We start from the raw sequence: 17,019 nt of genomic DNA on the forward strand, positions 1-17,019 counted from the left end.
TAGGAGACGGAGTTAGGATAATCAAGTATCTGCATTTAGTTGAGAATTATTTTTCAAGTGTTTTGTTGTGGTTTTGGTTGGGGTTTTTTGTTTATTTGTTTTATTTGTTTTTGTGTGTTTTTTGTGTTTTTTTTTTCAAATAAGTTTCTTAAAAGCATTATTCTAAATGAAATTTAATAGCAATTGCTTGAAATTCCTTTGAAATATTAATTTCATGCATGTGGGTGTTTAGGAAAGATTTTTCTTGTTACAAAGAAGTAATTATTAACTTATAAATAATAGAAAATTCTGAATTTACGCAAAGTTACTTGTGATTTAGTGTTCTACAGTGCCAGGTAAACTGTGTAAAATTACTTAAGAGAGCCAAGGGTGCATCACAGAATTAGAGAAGTCTCTTCCATAACTCAAGATCTAGTTCAGTAATCTTTAACCTTTTGATGTAGGAACTCTTGGGACTCCACAGACTCTTTTTGAGATGCTTGTGTAGGTTGATTATTAAGAAAATCCCCAACCCACCATACTGTGAGTACATCCAACTTCCCTGCTGGAGACTGGAGACTGCCTTTAAAGGGAAAGTTTGTAGGGCTCAGAGTTCAAAAAGGGATTGAAAACAGTTGGTCTGTTTTCCTCCCCTATCCTCATATCACAAGATTATGAAAATCTCTGTATACTTTCACTTTCGTTTAGCCTTTCTAAAGATAGAAATGACAATGAAGAGGTAATAGCAGGCAAAGGCAAATGTAGGTGATGCACATGAAAAAACAAAATTATAAGGACATAGAGGTTGGACATAAATGGGAGGAAAACGATGAGAACAGCTGTTAGAGTAATGGGGATGAGGTTCAGGGCATCAATTGCAAAACTTCTTCAGTTTCAGTGGGACAAAGTCAGGCTTTAGAAGTGTAACAGCAAGGTGAGGAAGAGGTACTAGATTCAATGTTTGAAGTTAAATAAAAAGCAGTTCTTGATCTCAAATCAATATGACTATTTGTAAGTATAATCTATTCAGAAACTGCTTTTGAATGGTGCTTGTACTATTCAAAAAAGAGCTGTAAGCACATAGCCTAGCTTGAGTTTGTTACAGAACTTGCAAATATTTTGTGCTTTAACTGCTGTATTATGTGGAAGATTTTTAACAATAAAATTAACACAATTTTAGTATGACCTTTAAGTTGTTAAAATACCTAAGGTAGTAATCTCAAGAGCAATTAACTTTGAATACAGAAGCATCTGGAAGCTTCTGGGTCGAGGGGAGGAGCTGCATGGCTGCTCCCCTGTCACGAACCACACTGTTAATCTGATAGAAAATTATGAGTTACTGATTTACTCTGCTTTCCTGACAAACCAGTGCTTTAGAATGTATTAAAAAACAAAAACAAACAAAAGCCCAAACAAAATAAATAAACCAAAACAACCCCCACATACACACACACACAAGAAAAAAAAAACAACTACAAAGATTCCACTGAAGATCCATTTGTTTTCATTTCTTACATTTTAGAAATTGAAGTTGTGGTAAAGAGGGAATACAGTAATAACTCTCCAAGGCCTTGCCCATTCAGAGCCTTGGCTTTGAGATTCTCATCTCAAAGGTAGAAGGAATTTCCCTTTTGTTTCACCAGTGCAAGATCAAGCTCCTTTTTTATAGACTGTCAGGTCAGTTGATTTTGACTTATTCATGGCAAACATACTAAGCCTTTAATTGCCTGAAAAGTGAATCCACCTGTCAGATGGTTTTGGTAAAAAAACTAACTTTGCTAACTAATTTATTGTTAAGATTGCTTATTTTTGTTGTGTTTTATAAAGTATATTAAAGAGCTGATGTTAGATAAAAAGTGTAGAATATTCTGATATGTTATGTTGCTTTGCTAGCAAGTGTGGGAGGGAAATCCTATTGATCTGAAATATAGCACCTTTAGCAGCATTGATTCTGGTGATGATAAAACCCTGACAAGCATCTCTGTTGCATTTATAAAAGACATTCTGAGATGACAGAATGGATCAACAGATTTTAACTCTTGCATAGGATATTATCTTATTCTAGACCCAAAGAAAATACTTCTGCCAACTGAGTCAGTGCCATATATTGCACTATATGTTGCAGTTTCTCTCTAGTGGTGTCCCTTTGAAATAATGACCCATCTTAATTAGATATTAAAACCTGCTCATAATGAACTGAGTTGAGGCTAAGGCATTTTTCTTAGTGTTTATACATATAGTCATGGGAAAGATCTTGAATAGGGAAAGGTTATTATTAGGTAGATTTATAAATAGAGGACATTTTCCTGTGTGAAGGGTATTTAATTATTGCATAATGTAGAATACAATTTTTAAGAGGCTGTTGCTTTTCCTATGGTATGTTAAACTGGTCAAAGTGTATCTCTGGCTGTCACTGCCTTTAAGAACACTTTTCCTCTACAGCTGTTCATCAGAGCCCATGCTTGAGCTTCAAATTGTGCTGCAACCCTATTCTTACTCACCAAACTTTATTTTGTTTTTCAAATAACTTTGATGTGTTGTACCAGGCAGAACTTCAAAATTACTACAGTGTTTTAAATCTGCATATATTAAGATTCTATTTTTTTTTCTAGATGCCCACTCATTAATTTCATACTTGGTTATATTGTTCCATATTTATAAGGAAATTAATTGTGGAATTTTTATGTGACTGGTTTGTAGTAATATATGTTACCATGTTGGTATTTTGCTTTTTGCACCTTTCTGATTCCCTGTTGATTTCTTTCTCTGCTTAATACTGAGCTATGTTTACACATAATTATCTTCCTGAAAGAAGCCTAAGTGAAGAGTAGTCAAAAGAATGTAGTACTATCTGGAGTAGATTTTAACATAGAAATACCCTATCAAGCTGTAATCAGATACTTAGAACTTTATTGCCCGGCTTCCTAGTAAAGAATTAGGTTTTACTTCTTTGTGTTATCAAGTAGACTGCAATATGCTTCGGTATTTCCTTTTCTCTTGGGCATTTCCCTTTTTAAAGTAAATATGCATTTTATGTGTGTATTTCATGAAGTAGGATTGCTTTTTTTTACTGTGAAATACTGTTACAATGCTCTAACGGTTATTTAAACTTTTGCTTGATCTTTTGCTTTTGATTAATTTAAATTAAAAGATTCTACTTCACTTAAGGAAAGTTCACAGTCCGTTCGCATTGATATCTCTAAGTAGGTTTTTTTTTAACATGCCTTGTGGTTTTGTCTGAAGTTGAAGGAATGTGACTCTTCTGAACAAACTTACTATGAAAAACTTTAAAAAAATAAGTACCTTCTGAGTAGCATGTGTGCTTGAAAGAATGAAGTATGGTCTTACAAGTCTCTTACTGCTATATTGGATGTCATGAGTTATTTACTTTTGCACATATTTTAGGTAGTTTCATTACACCTTTGGTAATTGATACATTTCTTCACTACAAAGAATCTCAGTACTATCAGCTTGTTGTTACTCAAACAAAATTTAACAGGCTGAAGCTCTGATGGGACAATGTAAGAGCACTGCTGCTGTGAAATAGCACTTGAAATTTCAAACTCATTTTTTGTACTGGTTCAAAAAAGCTGTCTGTTTCCCTGCATTAGTTTCTGGATCTTAAAAAAACAAAGGCAAAATGTCTGTCTGATAAAGATCTAAGTGTAGTGTATACATTTGGTAATGGTTTTGTTAATGTTCTCCACAACGTTTGGCATTTTTTACACCAGTTTTTAGCAAGGTGCTTGAAGTTGTTCAGAAAAAAAAGTGTGTTTTGTCAGTCCTAAGTGCTGGAAGTAAAGAAACGATTTGAAAAAGTGAAGGTAGTATATAATTGCTGTAACTTAGGCTCTATTTTGACAGACTACACACTTTTTCTTACTATTTGTTCAGTTTAAACAGTACAAAGTGTGCCTTTTCTGGTATTTGTAGTCTGCAGCAATGAGTGACTTCCTTTTTTCTGACATTGAAAAAACTAAATGTAATGTCTACGAGTTTTATGCTTTTATAAAAATGAGGAGAAACAATTTGATACAAATGCTGTTTGTTTTCTACTTTGTTTAAAGAGAGCTTTGCGTGATGTAGTACTAATATATGTGCCAAATACAGTTGGAAAGATGTACCTTAGCAAGGTATTTAAAGGTATGTTTTGGGTGTGTGTACCTTGGTAACTGACTGAGCACTCCTTCAAAGCCAGGGCTTACATTAAAATATTGTAGGTCTCTGCCCAGGACTTTCTGCTGTTGTAATAGATGTCAGTCTTACCCCTTTGCATTGTGCATTTCTGCAAGAGAAAAATTTTTTAAGACTGTATTTTTTTGTTGTTGTTGTAAAGATAGATAAAAAAATCTAATAATTATCTGTTCCACTTTATCCACCTTTTCCAAACCCTTGCAATCAAACAGATCCAGCATTTGTTTAATGCAAGCTGAACAGATTTCTAGCATACCATGGATCTTGGGTGCATACTACATTTCATGAGAAGCTGAGGATAACTGGATATTGATTTTTATTTTTTTGCTTAGTAGAGAAGAATGTGTTCCTGGAGAGCTGATCAGTAAATTCTTCCAGCCTTACATATGTAATTAGACTTCATGTATGTGGGAATCCCTCTTATTCTTATACACATACCTAACATTAAATAGCTAATGCATACTTCTGATGAAGCTGAAGCAAAATGTCATTTTTTTTTTTGTTTTAGTCTGTTTGTTGCAGTCATTGTCTGATGAGTTTAGAGGCTTCAGAAGCATAGGATATAACCAGAGGCTTGAGCTTGACAGACTGGTATGCAAATGTTGAAAATCTGATTCTTCCAATTTTATGTTGTAGCCAACAGAAATCAATGGGAATACTTCTGTAAACTACGTCTGTGAGTCAGTGATAATAAAGGAAGCAAACCATTAATTTTTGGAAACAGAATCTGTACACTATTTTTTAACTACACAATAATTTCTAACAGTCTGGGAAATCAAAAACTGTTGAGGCCATTTCATATACTGTGTTGATTAGTATGTTAGTTTGCATAAAAATTTTCAGAGAAGTTTCATTATCATATGAGTTTCTTTGTTTGGCACTTAGATTGACATCTCTCTATTGCTCCCCTTCTAAATGCTTTGGGATCTGTTGACCCATCAGTCATGGTGTCCTTTCTTGTGACTGATAGAGAAATTAATTTTTCTGACTGTTCAGGTCACTCTAACCAGCACTGAATTTGTAGTATAGCCTTCAAGCCTCAAAGTCAGGTGGAAGCAGACCAACCACACCAATGCAGTGCTGAATCTGAGCTATTTTAATCTATTTCTGGGTACTCTTAGCTTAGGTGTTTACTTGGCACTGCACTGTGCAGCATAGATGTACCTTGAAGCAAATATTATCTAACTGGAAATGAGCACCTGAAAAGAAGACTTAGAGCTGTATGTAAAAGTGAACAGTTTCATTTGATCTTGAAATAGATATTTTTATTGAAGATACTGAATTCAGTCCTTGAGGTAAAGTTCCTAAACAATCTTTAGAAAAGTAAAGCTTGGTAAAAGGGAACATACTTATTTTGCCCTTCCTGAAAGAAAGGATTTGGTATATCTGAGGCAGACTTCTCTAATGCGCATGCCACAGGTTCTGTTACTTCTAATGTCTAGTATATAGCTGGGAGAATAAAGTTAGACCAGTAGTACTGAATATTTTCATTATTGCAAGATAAAAAAATCCAAAAGAGACCAAAAAAAGCCAAATATAAAATTGTCTAAAGTTTTCATAAAAATAAAAAAGCCCCATAAGCCGGCACATCACTGAAATCTGATTTTTAAATGAAAAATGTGACATTACCTGTTGCTCTGGCTTGGGTGGTCAGTTTTTTGTTCCACAGAAAAACTTGAGTTATTCCTATTTGCAGTTATGGTTACCAGTGACCTTTCAAAGTGTCTCCCAGTTTACATTATTTCTTTCTTCTTCTTCTTTTTTTTTTTTTTTTTTTTTTTTTTTTTTTTAACCCCTTCTAGAATGTTGGTTTCCATCTCATGAGTAAAAGTTGGTTTGCAGTTTGTTCTGCACTTCAGCCATAGATTTTGTTATTTCTGGAGGAGAATAATACAATGTTTCATGTTCTTTGCTAAGAACTTTTCTGTAATGAGAATTTTTTGAGCTAATAAGATAGTTGATTATTTGTCCTTCTTTTTTTCTTTTTTTCTTTTTTTTTTTTTCTTTCTTTCAGGGTGCATTAAATCTTAGTCATAAGCTTTAGCTTAAACCCTATAGGAGTTACATGATTTCAGGACAACTGCAAGCCCATTACGGGTAACAAAGACACTTAAATAATTTCCTTGGCAGTTTCGAGTCATACATTTCATGTAATTTCTGTTATTTTAATTTTAACCTGTTGCACACAGGCAAAATAAAGTTTTCTTAGGTGGATGGAGGAGGAGGAGAACTTGAGGTTTTAAGTGAGGTGTTGGAAGTGGCATGAAGATGGGTAAGAGTGGTTGCAGTGGGTTGGAGATGAAAAGTTACAGGAACTTTGGATAAACTGAGCTCTCTTCACTGGGATCAAAAGGAAGTGGTCATAAGTAGTCTTTGTCCTTGCAGGAGATCCTTCTTATTCTTCTGTGTCTGTGAGGCTGGTAAGGGATGAGCCAGGTCTAGCTCCTGCTGTGATGCTGGGAGAAAACAGTGAACTGGATTGTGAGGACAAAAACAAGTATTTGCAGAGAAGAGAGGACTCTTAACTGTTACCAAGAAGAGGATATATGGGGTTTCTCTCTTTAGGTGTAGTTAGATGAGACCATGGGAGTGACTAATTTTATGCTTTTTGGTGTAGCCTTGTAAATAGTATTAGCACAATTGAGGTGGCTGTGAACTATGAGAATGAAGGTGAGACCAAGAGGTCTTGAACCAGGCTTCCTGCAGTGATGTAATATGCAGCTGTGTGGAACTTGTCTTCTGCAGCTGTGGTTCCACAGGGTGATCTGTTGTGATTTTGTATATGATTAGTTTTTTCCTGTATTTTTAGTCTGTTGCATATCTTTAGTATTGTAATTAATATAAACCAATGCTAGAAATAGGAGAACTACTGATATTTATCTTTGGGTGCCATCTTTTCATAGGCTTTCCTCTATGTCTCCAGTTCAGTAGTATTTTCTATGAATGCACACAGTTTTGAATGTGTCACTGAAAGCTATGGAGTTATGTTCAGAGTTGTTCTAAGAACCCAATTTATAGCCATTGTATTAATATAAATTTATTCTGAGTTTATAAGATTCGGAATACAATAAAGACCCATGACAGAAAGTTCGGAGAAGCTGCAATTAGAAGAAAACTTATAAGAGAAAATGTGAAAAGGCATAGGATCACTGCATCCATCCTAATACTATTTAGTTAGTTAAAGGGGAATATGTATAAACTTGGACTATGCTTCTAGTCCTTATGTGGGTTTCTTTTCTGATAGGAATTCATTGCATTTTCCAATAAGCTGACCAGTTCTATGATCAAATTAAAAAAAAAAAATTACTTAGAAAATAAGTTTAAGAGTCTTTATGGCTACTGCAGGCAATATTGGGAAAATGACAGTGTTGGTAGTAACTTAACTTTGTGAGTATGAGCTTCTGTATGGGTATGCTCTTTCTGTGAACACCTGAAAGTATCTGAAACATCAGGTGATAGACTGTAATTTCACACTTGGCAAAGAATTACTCTCTTTTGGGGTAATCTAAAAGCAGGAATGTTCCCTGTCTGGTTTGTTGTGGGGTTTTTTTTCAGAAATTGAATTCATAGTAGCACACGAGAGTTTATTAGGTTTTAACTCGTTACAAAGTAATACATAATCAAATGACAGTTGTGAAAATAGGAAACAGGAGATTAAGTAAATCCAAAGGATACATTCTACCACTCTGTCATAGTCTTCTCTAAAAATTTGTTTTTAATTTCCAAGGATTTAGGGTACAGCAACAGTGTGATAAAGTAGTGACTTTTCCTTTCCTGAGTGTGTGACAGAAATGTAGTTTATGATACTGTAAATCCACTAGTTTATTTATCAAAACTGAAGTGTGCATTACAAGTGTTACTCCATAGCAGTTTCCTTGTTTCTCTTCATTTTTCAATCACTCCTTCATTAAAATTTCCATTTTCTTTTTCTATTTTATTATTTCATGGAGTATTTGTAGCACATGTAGTTTTCAAAGGGAATTCCAAGCAATTACTGTGTATGTGTAAGATATCTTGCTTACAAAGGTAATCGGATTAATTATAGAAGATGTTTTCTAAAGCAAGTTTGGGAAGCAAGTTTTGTTGAAAACTTCCTTTGTCAGTTGTTAATGATTTGTCTTACTCATATCATAATTGGCTCCTTGAGACCAGATAGTAAAGGGTTCACATCCTAAACTGTGAAGATTTCATGAATGGAAACATTTGAGATAGTCTGTTCTTCAGAGCTATTTTTCAAGGATGCTTGCAGGGATATTACATGTGATGCTGGTAATCAGCTCTGTTTTCATATTATTTCTGGTGGTTGCCCTTTCCAGCCCCTCCTACTGTTGTGACTGGAGAAGAGCTGTTCTCAAATCAGACTTCCTAGGCTAACTGAACAGTGAGATTGTGATTAAAAAAAAAAATCAAATCCTAACTGTGGGCCTTGTGTGTGTTTTCACTTGATGTAGAAGTTCTCTGAGGTGACTGCAAAACAAACACACATTTATTTCCTTCATTTCCCTCATAGGGGCTGGGTTGAATGTCTGCTCCCAGCAGAGGTTGCTGTAGTTTGGGAGATTGTAGAATTTCAGGATATTGCACACCTGCCACAAGACCAGGGCAGATGTGAGGGAGAATTCCAGTTCTAGAAGTGAGTCCAGAGTTTTCTCCACCTGGAGCATCTGCTTTGGCAAACTCTCACTCAGATTAAGTAAACTTATATTTTCTGTTAATGTACAGCTTCCATATTTGTTTTACCTATTGACATAGTCATTAAATACTTTTGTAGACAGTTTCTATAGAAAGCAGGTTGCTGACAATTGAGTTAACTTAAAATAGTTATTTGAACTGTACTTTTTGAAAAGTGCAAATCTGCCTATGGGTGGGAGGGAAGTGAGGGGCTGTTTTCCTAGGCTGTGTGTTCTGCCTAGCATCCCACTCCTTTCTAAAAGTTCCAGTAAGCACGATGAACTCCATACAAGAAAACATGAATATGTATATAAAGGAAAAGCAGCACTTAGAGTAGGTAAAGGTTTTGTTGGGAATGTAACTGACATATCTGGAGACACCTTGGAATTTCCCTGTTGGTAACTATGGATTGCAATCCTCTTGTAATTATGGACTATCACACATATTAACAGGATTCAAACCCAACGTTGTTATGTGTATTTTAATACCAAAAGTAGTTTTTGTACACAGTTTAATTTCATTCTAAGTTTGAAGAAACCAGCTAGAGTACAAAGGAGTTTTATGAAAATGGCAGGTTTACCTACTGGAAAGTTATTTTGAGTAATTATGAGTTGGTATTTGTCTTTTTATATTTTAATGTGAATATGTATTTGGTAGGGAGCACTCAAAATGCAACTGGATTTATATTTCCCAAAAGCAGTGGTGTGTGTGTGTTTGTCTTTAAAGTGCAAGTCCCTCTTTCTCTTATGTGTAATACGTATGTCTGTAAAAAGAACGGGAACTGAAGATGAAAATTGGTTGACTAGACTATCTCTCCCATTTCTAATTTTGCCTGATTGACAGGATTTTGGTTGGATCTCTTGATTTTCAGCAGCAGCTGCTCAGTACTCCTCTTACGTATTTGCAGACCTCTCAGAGACTGTAAAACTTTTATCCCTGTGTACTGTTACAGGGAGCTGCAGAATAATACAGGTTTGCACCATCACTTTCAGCTCTCTAAATGTGATTTTTACCTTTTTCCTGTTTCCTGGTCCTTGTGAAAACCCTGTCACCTGCTGGCCTTTCTTCTATTCTCCTCCCCCCTCCGTACACTTTAATTATTCTTAATGCCTCTGTAGAGGACTTACCCATCTGTTGTGAATTCTGCAATTAATTCTTAATTAAATGGGATGAAATATTGTGTCTTCAAGGAACACTGGAGCAGATTTCCATCCACAAAAATGGGAGGAAAGAAGAATCTAAAGGCATCAACAAAGGCTGTTCTACTTGAGTTTAACATTAAGGTGTTTTTCTAAGCAAATGTCACGATAAGATTTTTGGGTGGAATATTGAGTTTGCTGCCTCTTACTTACAACAAGGAGTTTACCTGTCTTTGCCTCTGAAATGTATTTTACTCTTCTTGGCAAAACCTTCAGCCTCTAAACCCCTGACTGAAGGATGTCTTGTTGTTGGTAAAATACTTAATATTTTAAAAGGAAACTGACCCCTCTTTTCTCAAACACCATGAGATATATAGGAGCAATTAGAGACATATACCAGGTACATCAGAGCTGAGAAGGGTTGGGAAAACAGCCACTGGTCATAACTTCCTTTATGGTATTTCTAATGCTGTGGGAAGCCTTCTTGGCTTTTACATCAACAGCCTGCTGAGCAAAAAAGTTTTCTGTTACCCAAAAAGTACTGGTCCTTAACAGCAGCAAGTGTGTCAGCCTAAGCATTGGAAGATTAAAGAAGTTTTTCATTGCTGGCTGTTTGGGTTAGATAATCTCAATATTCAATTCCTGAAATTATAGTGGCTAAAATTCCTAGTCTAATTTTTTTCTACTCTTGTACAGTAAAATTTACTGTTGATTTTTGTTCAGATATTAAAGGGGATAAAATTGATATCTCATCTGAAGAAGAATGATTCAACACATTACATACTTTCCTTAGTAAAAATATTTGTTAGCCATAAATATGAGATGAATATCAAGGCATACACCCTTACCACCAACTAAAAAAGAAGAAATAAAAAGACAATTGTATGTTTTTCAGTAGAACTATTGTAATTCTGACATCTCTGGATGTTTGCTATGGTTTTATGTTGTTCTAAGCAGTTGGTATAGTAGTGGTATATAGAAGGTAGTAGGAATGGTATATAGAATGAGCCTCAGACTGGAGTTTTGGGGTATAAAGAGGTGGGTTTGGTGGGGGTGTTTGTCGCTTAGTTTGTTTTTTCCACAATCCTTTGGCTAGAATAACCACTTATCTCCAAACTTTAAAGATTTGGGTGGCAAATACTTGGGTTCTTTTATGTTGTTATTTCTTCAGCTGGTACAGAGTTATTTTGCATAAAATCTTACCAGAGCCCAAATAATTTAAGTATTCTCAAGAGAAGTTTTAAAATATGGTTTTAAAAGACTAATTGATAGGAAGACTGTATTGAAATCACAGTTCTCTTATCCACATGACTTAAATCCTGAAAAATATCAGATTGACTTAGAAGGAGAGTGAATAAATGTAGCTTAAGCAAAACAGGAGAGTAATTTCAACAGAATAATTCAGTGCAAGTACATTGGTATAAGAGGAAACTTCGATGTTAAGCTCAACTAGAACTGCCTTTCTAGTGGCTTTGAAAATACTCTCAGAAGAAGGATTAATTTTACAGAAAAAGACCTTTTTTTTTTTCCTATTGGAAAATCTTTCCTGTTTGCTTTTGTGGCTGGTAAAGAGTTCTGAACACTTCTCACTAAGCATCTGGTGCTGGCAGCGACTTTTTTTTTTTTAATAAGAACTTAGTTTGTGTGTTCTATTTACTGTAAAAGAAAGCCTTTCCCAAAAGGTCACAGAAAATTCCATCTGCAAGATGCATCAAACAGTCAATGAAGAAATGTTCTGCTTGTCTTTTACTTGGAATGCATATTTTATAAGCATATAATGTATCTCACCTCAAGTTTAATCTGCGATATTTGCTCAAGGAGTTTAGCTAAAATGTACTGAGAAAGTGTTTTAATTTAGCTCTGGTTTCTTGTGTACTTGATTCCAGATGTAGGGCTCAGCATAGCTCCTTGGAATAGGGCAGGGTGATTTTAAGTGACACATTCCAGGATGTTCCTTTTTCATGGAAACTTGTCAAGTTGATGATTCTTTGATATTTTAATAGTGAATACATTGTGGGAGATATAGTAGTATAGCATTAATCATGAAGACTGATTCATACCACTGCTCTGACCATCAGAGTATTAATTCTTGCTTCCATGGCTTCTCTATGTAAATTATTGACTATTTAGGTGAAGATATGCAAAACGATGTAATATTTTTCCACTAATAAAGAGAAAAATAGAACATCATTAAATGGAACCAGTTTGTGAAATTAATTTTCAACACCTACTGTTTTGTCTGTCAGTTACCTGCAAAGATAAGGCAACAAGTAATCTTTACAAGATGTTGTGGTTAACAAGTTGTTAATTTTCACTGTGACATTTGTGTGGGCCACGTGAATTAAAAGCATCAGGAACTGTAACATCTAACATTTAGGGGAGGATAGAGGCCAAGCATCTGGCTTGGGCATGTTTGTAATTGTGAGAGGTTCTGCGTGTTAAAGAGTTCAAGCAGGAGATATCTGTAGCCAGAGCATTTTCTGTTGCTTTCTGTTGAAATAAGGTCACAGATAGACTGCTAGAGGTACTGAAGTTTTGGTTTCCCTTAGGAACTTTGTAGCTGTGGCCTTTTAAGTGAAAGTATTTTTGCTTGGTTGCTCAGCATATTTCAGCGATTGAGGTCTCTTGCACAGCCTAGCCAGAGTAATTTGGGAGAAAAAGAATTGTGAATATACTGTCACTTTGTATCACTTCTAGACCAGTAAAATTGAAAACATCTCTAGGTATGTGTAATAATCCAGGTAAATTACTTAGTATCGCTTTTAGGAATATTTACCATTCAATCAGGATTTTATTTTCATGTTAAAGTACATTATACTTTCTTTAAGTATTTCTAAATGGCCAGTTGTGCTAAAAGAAAAGATTGTAGAAAGATTGTAGGGTATTTGCAGGATCAGAAATTTTTGTGCCTTTTGAAAAACCATCAAGAATTTTATTCTTACGGTATTTGAGAAATAAGCCTGTGACTGTGACCTGTGATACTTTAAAAGCAACTTCCATTAACTATTAGCTGATGTTACAGAGATATTTTAGAACTTGCACAGGTGGAGGTTTTTTGTGTTGCTTTTTTGTATGTTTTCTAGAATTGGTTTCATATGTGATGTAAGCCTTAGAAATTACTTCAAAGTAGATAATAATGTTCTCATACCTATAACTTTTAAATTAATCCATTTAAATTAAGCCATGAAAACACCTCAACAATGGGCATTCCTGTTGTGCTGTTCTCACTGACTGAAAAAAGCACATCTTTGAAAAATTTACATTTTCTTGTTTCTGATGCACTGCACCTCCAATCTTCCATATTCTCAAACAAAAAACAATTTTACTGGAAATATGAGTGGTGATACTTACTGCTTTTGCTAAGTCCTACCTAGATGTAATTTAAGAAGAAGTATTACAGACTGTTAAATCAGAATGCTTTTCAGCTCCGGTCCTGTCATCCAGCACACTGCTTTCTCTGTCATGTTGGCATCATCAACAGGTTTAATAAACATTATCTCACTTCCATCATTAGTCTTCTAATGAAAGGCAAGGTGACATTCTACCAGAAGAAAACCCATTCAGTGTCTTCTTTCTGGATATAAAGCAAGATGCGAATGAATCTTTCCTGAAACTTGCTTTCCAGTCAGCTCTGCACACATCTGATAGTAGCTGGATCTACATTATATTTCTGTAGATTGTCTTGCATGGTGCTCTCACAAGACATTGCAAAATGCTTTTTCAAATGAAGATAGGATACATTGCTTCCCTTTCATTTGCAAGGACAGCTATCTAATTTCTGTAATGATGCTGAGAAAACAGGGTGTTTTGTGGTTTTTTTTTTTTTAAATTAATGTAGGCTGTTAATTCTATCTGTGCTAGATTGTAGGTGCACACAAGCGGTTTGCGTGGTATTTTTGAAGAAACTTAATTATCTCTAGTTCTGTGGCTGATTGCTTTTGATGAAGCTATGGGTACAAATTTGTTGAACTAGTACATGTAGCCCACTGAATAAAAATGCTCTGAAGCTAGGACCATGTTGTTTCCTTGTATTTCAGAGTGTAAAGAGAAAAGATACAGAACCAACATCTGAGAGAAATTGCTCTCAGAAGTGTTTTGAGTGTTAGTGAGAATTAAGAACACCTTGTTTGTCCTGATGCCTCTTTCATGGTAAGGCAGATAGAGCTCCAGGAGTTACTCAATGCAGTGTTCCAGATAAACAGAAGATAACAAATGCTCACAGATGCTTAATGGCCATAGCCTCCAATGCTTGATTCTGGAACTTTTTCACCTAGATGCTTACTGTGATCCTTTTCCACAAGGGAAAAATTGAAAGTTAAAATAGGTAAGAATGACTGAATGTTGATAACTTAAAGCTAAAATTCATTCCAGGTATCTTCATGGGAGACATACGAAGCATGTAACCCTATTACTGTGGCATAGGCAAAGAGTTGTCACCTGCAAAACTGTAGAAATTGCAGAGAAATTGATGGCTTTGGCTAATTGATACAATTCTAATAACATTCAAAACCCATGTCATTTTGTATGTGTAGTTTCTGTGTTAAAATGAGAACAAAGGTAGCCAGATCCTAAAATTTCTCATACTGTTTTGAGAACTGCTGATCAAAAGAGAAAGATACAGGAGGCACCTTCTCATCTTTTCTTCCTTCCCAGATTTGTAAGGATGAGTATTTCTGCCATTCACATCATCTTCACAATGTCAGTCATTGGTACTCTGTAGAAAAATGTTAAATATCTGCTGTGATCTGTAAGAGCTGAGCACATTCTCTTATCTTCATTTGTAGATGTACATCCTTGACCCCTGGACCTAGCTGTGATCGGTTTAAGCTACATATCCCTTATGCTGGAGAAACACTCAAATGTAAGTGAAAAGTTATTGCTATTATGTCTCGGCCTTTCTTTCAGTAACAGTGTTCTAGATCACATTAAATAGTTTTCCAGTGTAGCTAACTACTTTTTGTCTTGAGATACTTGTGTTTGTTGTTCTTTCTTAAAACTTCAGCTCAAAGAACACACAATTGAGACAAAATCTAATTTTTAAGATGAGTTTACGACCTTCTTTGATATTACAAATTTGAAAACAAGTCAAGACAAAAGCCACAAATGATCCCAATATTTCTAACAAAATGTTATTACTAAGATGATATAATGATAATTTGTAGATTGACTTATGATTTTATATGCTTTGTGTCTTTCTTTTAGGAGGAATTATTTTGTGAAAACTCTTTGTTTTGTTACAATAGAATAAGTCAGCCTGTAATTTTATTAGCTATCTCCAAACAGTAACTGGTATAATTGACCAAAACACAGAAATGTGACTGTTTTTCTGGCTCAGTGGCATGGTTAAATCCTTCTTTCCTTTGGAAAATCTGTAGATAGCTGTCTCATTTGCCCACTCTTCATTCTGCTTTTGTATGTTTTTATAAGGCAAAAAATACTTTTCTCAACACCTGAGTTGCTTATAAACTGGGTATGCAAAATGGCAAAACTGTGTTGTTTTTTACATCTTAATTGAAATATGAGAGAGGATGAAGAATTTCAGATTAAGTAAAATTTAAAACTTGGCAGGTCTAGATTTAGGGCAGCACTGATGAAAACACATCTGGAGTACTGTGTCCTGTTCTGGTCTGACTTGTACCAGAAAGACATGGATATATTGGAAGGAAACCCGCATAAGACCACAAAGATGATTGAGGGACTGGAGCACCTGTTGTACCTGGAGAGGATAGAGGAACTGTGATTTCTTGATAAGGGAAGTTCCCTTGATAAGGGAAGTATAAATACTTGATGGGGGTAGTGAAGATGGACCCAGACTCTTCTCAGTGGTGGTCACTGAAATGATCACAAATAGAAATACAGAAAATTCTATTTAATTGTAGTAGAAGAACTTTTTTGCAAGTATGGTCAAACAGTGGAACTGGTTACATTCAAGAGTTTGTGTAGCTTGTATATGTCCATTCTTGGACATACAACCCAACTGGATATGAGTGCTAGCACTGTGCCCTTGCTGACCTTCCTCTGTGTGGAGGGGTTTGACAAGGCGGTCTCCAGAAGTGCTATACAACCACAGCTGTCTTGTGAGTCTGGGAAAATGAACCATCTGGAGGAGCAAGTGCCTGGTGTAGACAGAAATGTTAAACATATAAAACATTTTACTGCTTTGATAATATCCATTTACACTGAATCATACACATGCTATAGCTCTCTAAGACATTTTAAATATCAAGAATGTTGTATTCTTTCATTCAATATGTAGTACACTGGAAGCCCATGTCCTTTGTGAACAGAAATCAACACATTTAAACTTTTTCTCATCAGAAATACTTTAAAGCTCCCATTTGGCACTTACAGGGAAAGTTGTCTTCACCAGAAATTGGTCTGGAAGTTTGCATGTGTGTTTGAGAGTGAAGCTAGGTTCATGTATCAGTCTACTATGATTATCTTATCTGTTCTCAAATTACAAAATCACATCTCAAAAGGCTTACTAATTGTTCTTTTCCAAAAGAAAAATGGAATATAAAGTCCTAGCTAGGAATTATAGGAAAAAAATTTGTGACTATGCAGTTATTCAGAATTTTCAGTAAGTAGCAGCTGTATTATATGAAGCCATATATACTACCAAGTATAATTATTGTCCTTATTTAATTTTTTGTTTGAAATGTAATACTGTGTATCAGACTCAACCTGTTGAGTCTTGATGTGTCCCACAATCTCTAGCAGATTCTACATAAGATTTGTTTGATGACTGTGATCAAGGTGCAGTATAAAGAAGCTTCATTGCATGACATAGCTTTAGAGAATGGTATCATATTTTCTATGGGACTATAGTAACTCTCATTTATCACCATAGAGGACCATGTTAATACATTATGAGAGCTGTAAATCTTAACTTTTATTTAGTAGAGGCTAATATTTTTCCTGATTCTGAAAGGAAAATTAGTAGATTAGAACACCTATACGCAAGGACATAGGCATGCAAACTATACTAATATAGTAAAGGACTGTGGTCCAGTTAAAGTACCTAGAAATATGATTA

General features: G+C 35.1%; 1 protein-coding gene across 5 annotated transcripts in view; it reads left to right on the plus strand.

Moving 5' to 3' along the window:
• The window catches only part of BABAM2 (BRISC and BRCA1 A complex member 2), a 159,143-nt gene that overhangs the window by 5,765 nt on the left and 136,359 nt on the right, over nt 1-17,019 (plus strand). For all 5 annotated transcript variants that reach the window (XM_030447462.1, XM_030447461.1, XM_030447465.1 and 2 more), the window contains exon 3: nt 14,768-14,844. In XM_030447462.1, the coding sequence (XP_030303322.1) occupies nt 14,768-14,844 (77 nt within the window). The remainder of the gene's footprint in view (nt 1-14,767; nt 14,845-17,019) is intronic.

Source organism: Calypte anna, chromosome 3, assembly GCF_003957555.1.
Source record: "Calypte anna isolate BGI_N300 chromosome 3, bCalAnn1_v1.p, whole genome shotgun sequence".
Taxonomy (NCBI): Eukaryota; Metazoa; Chordata; class Aves; order Apodiformes; family Trochilidae; genus Calypte; species Calypte anna.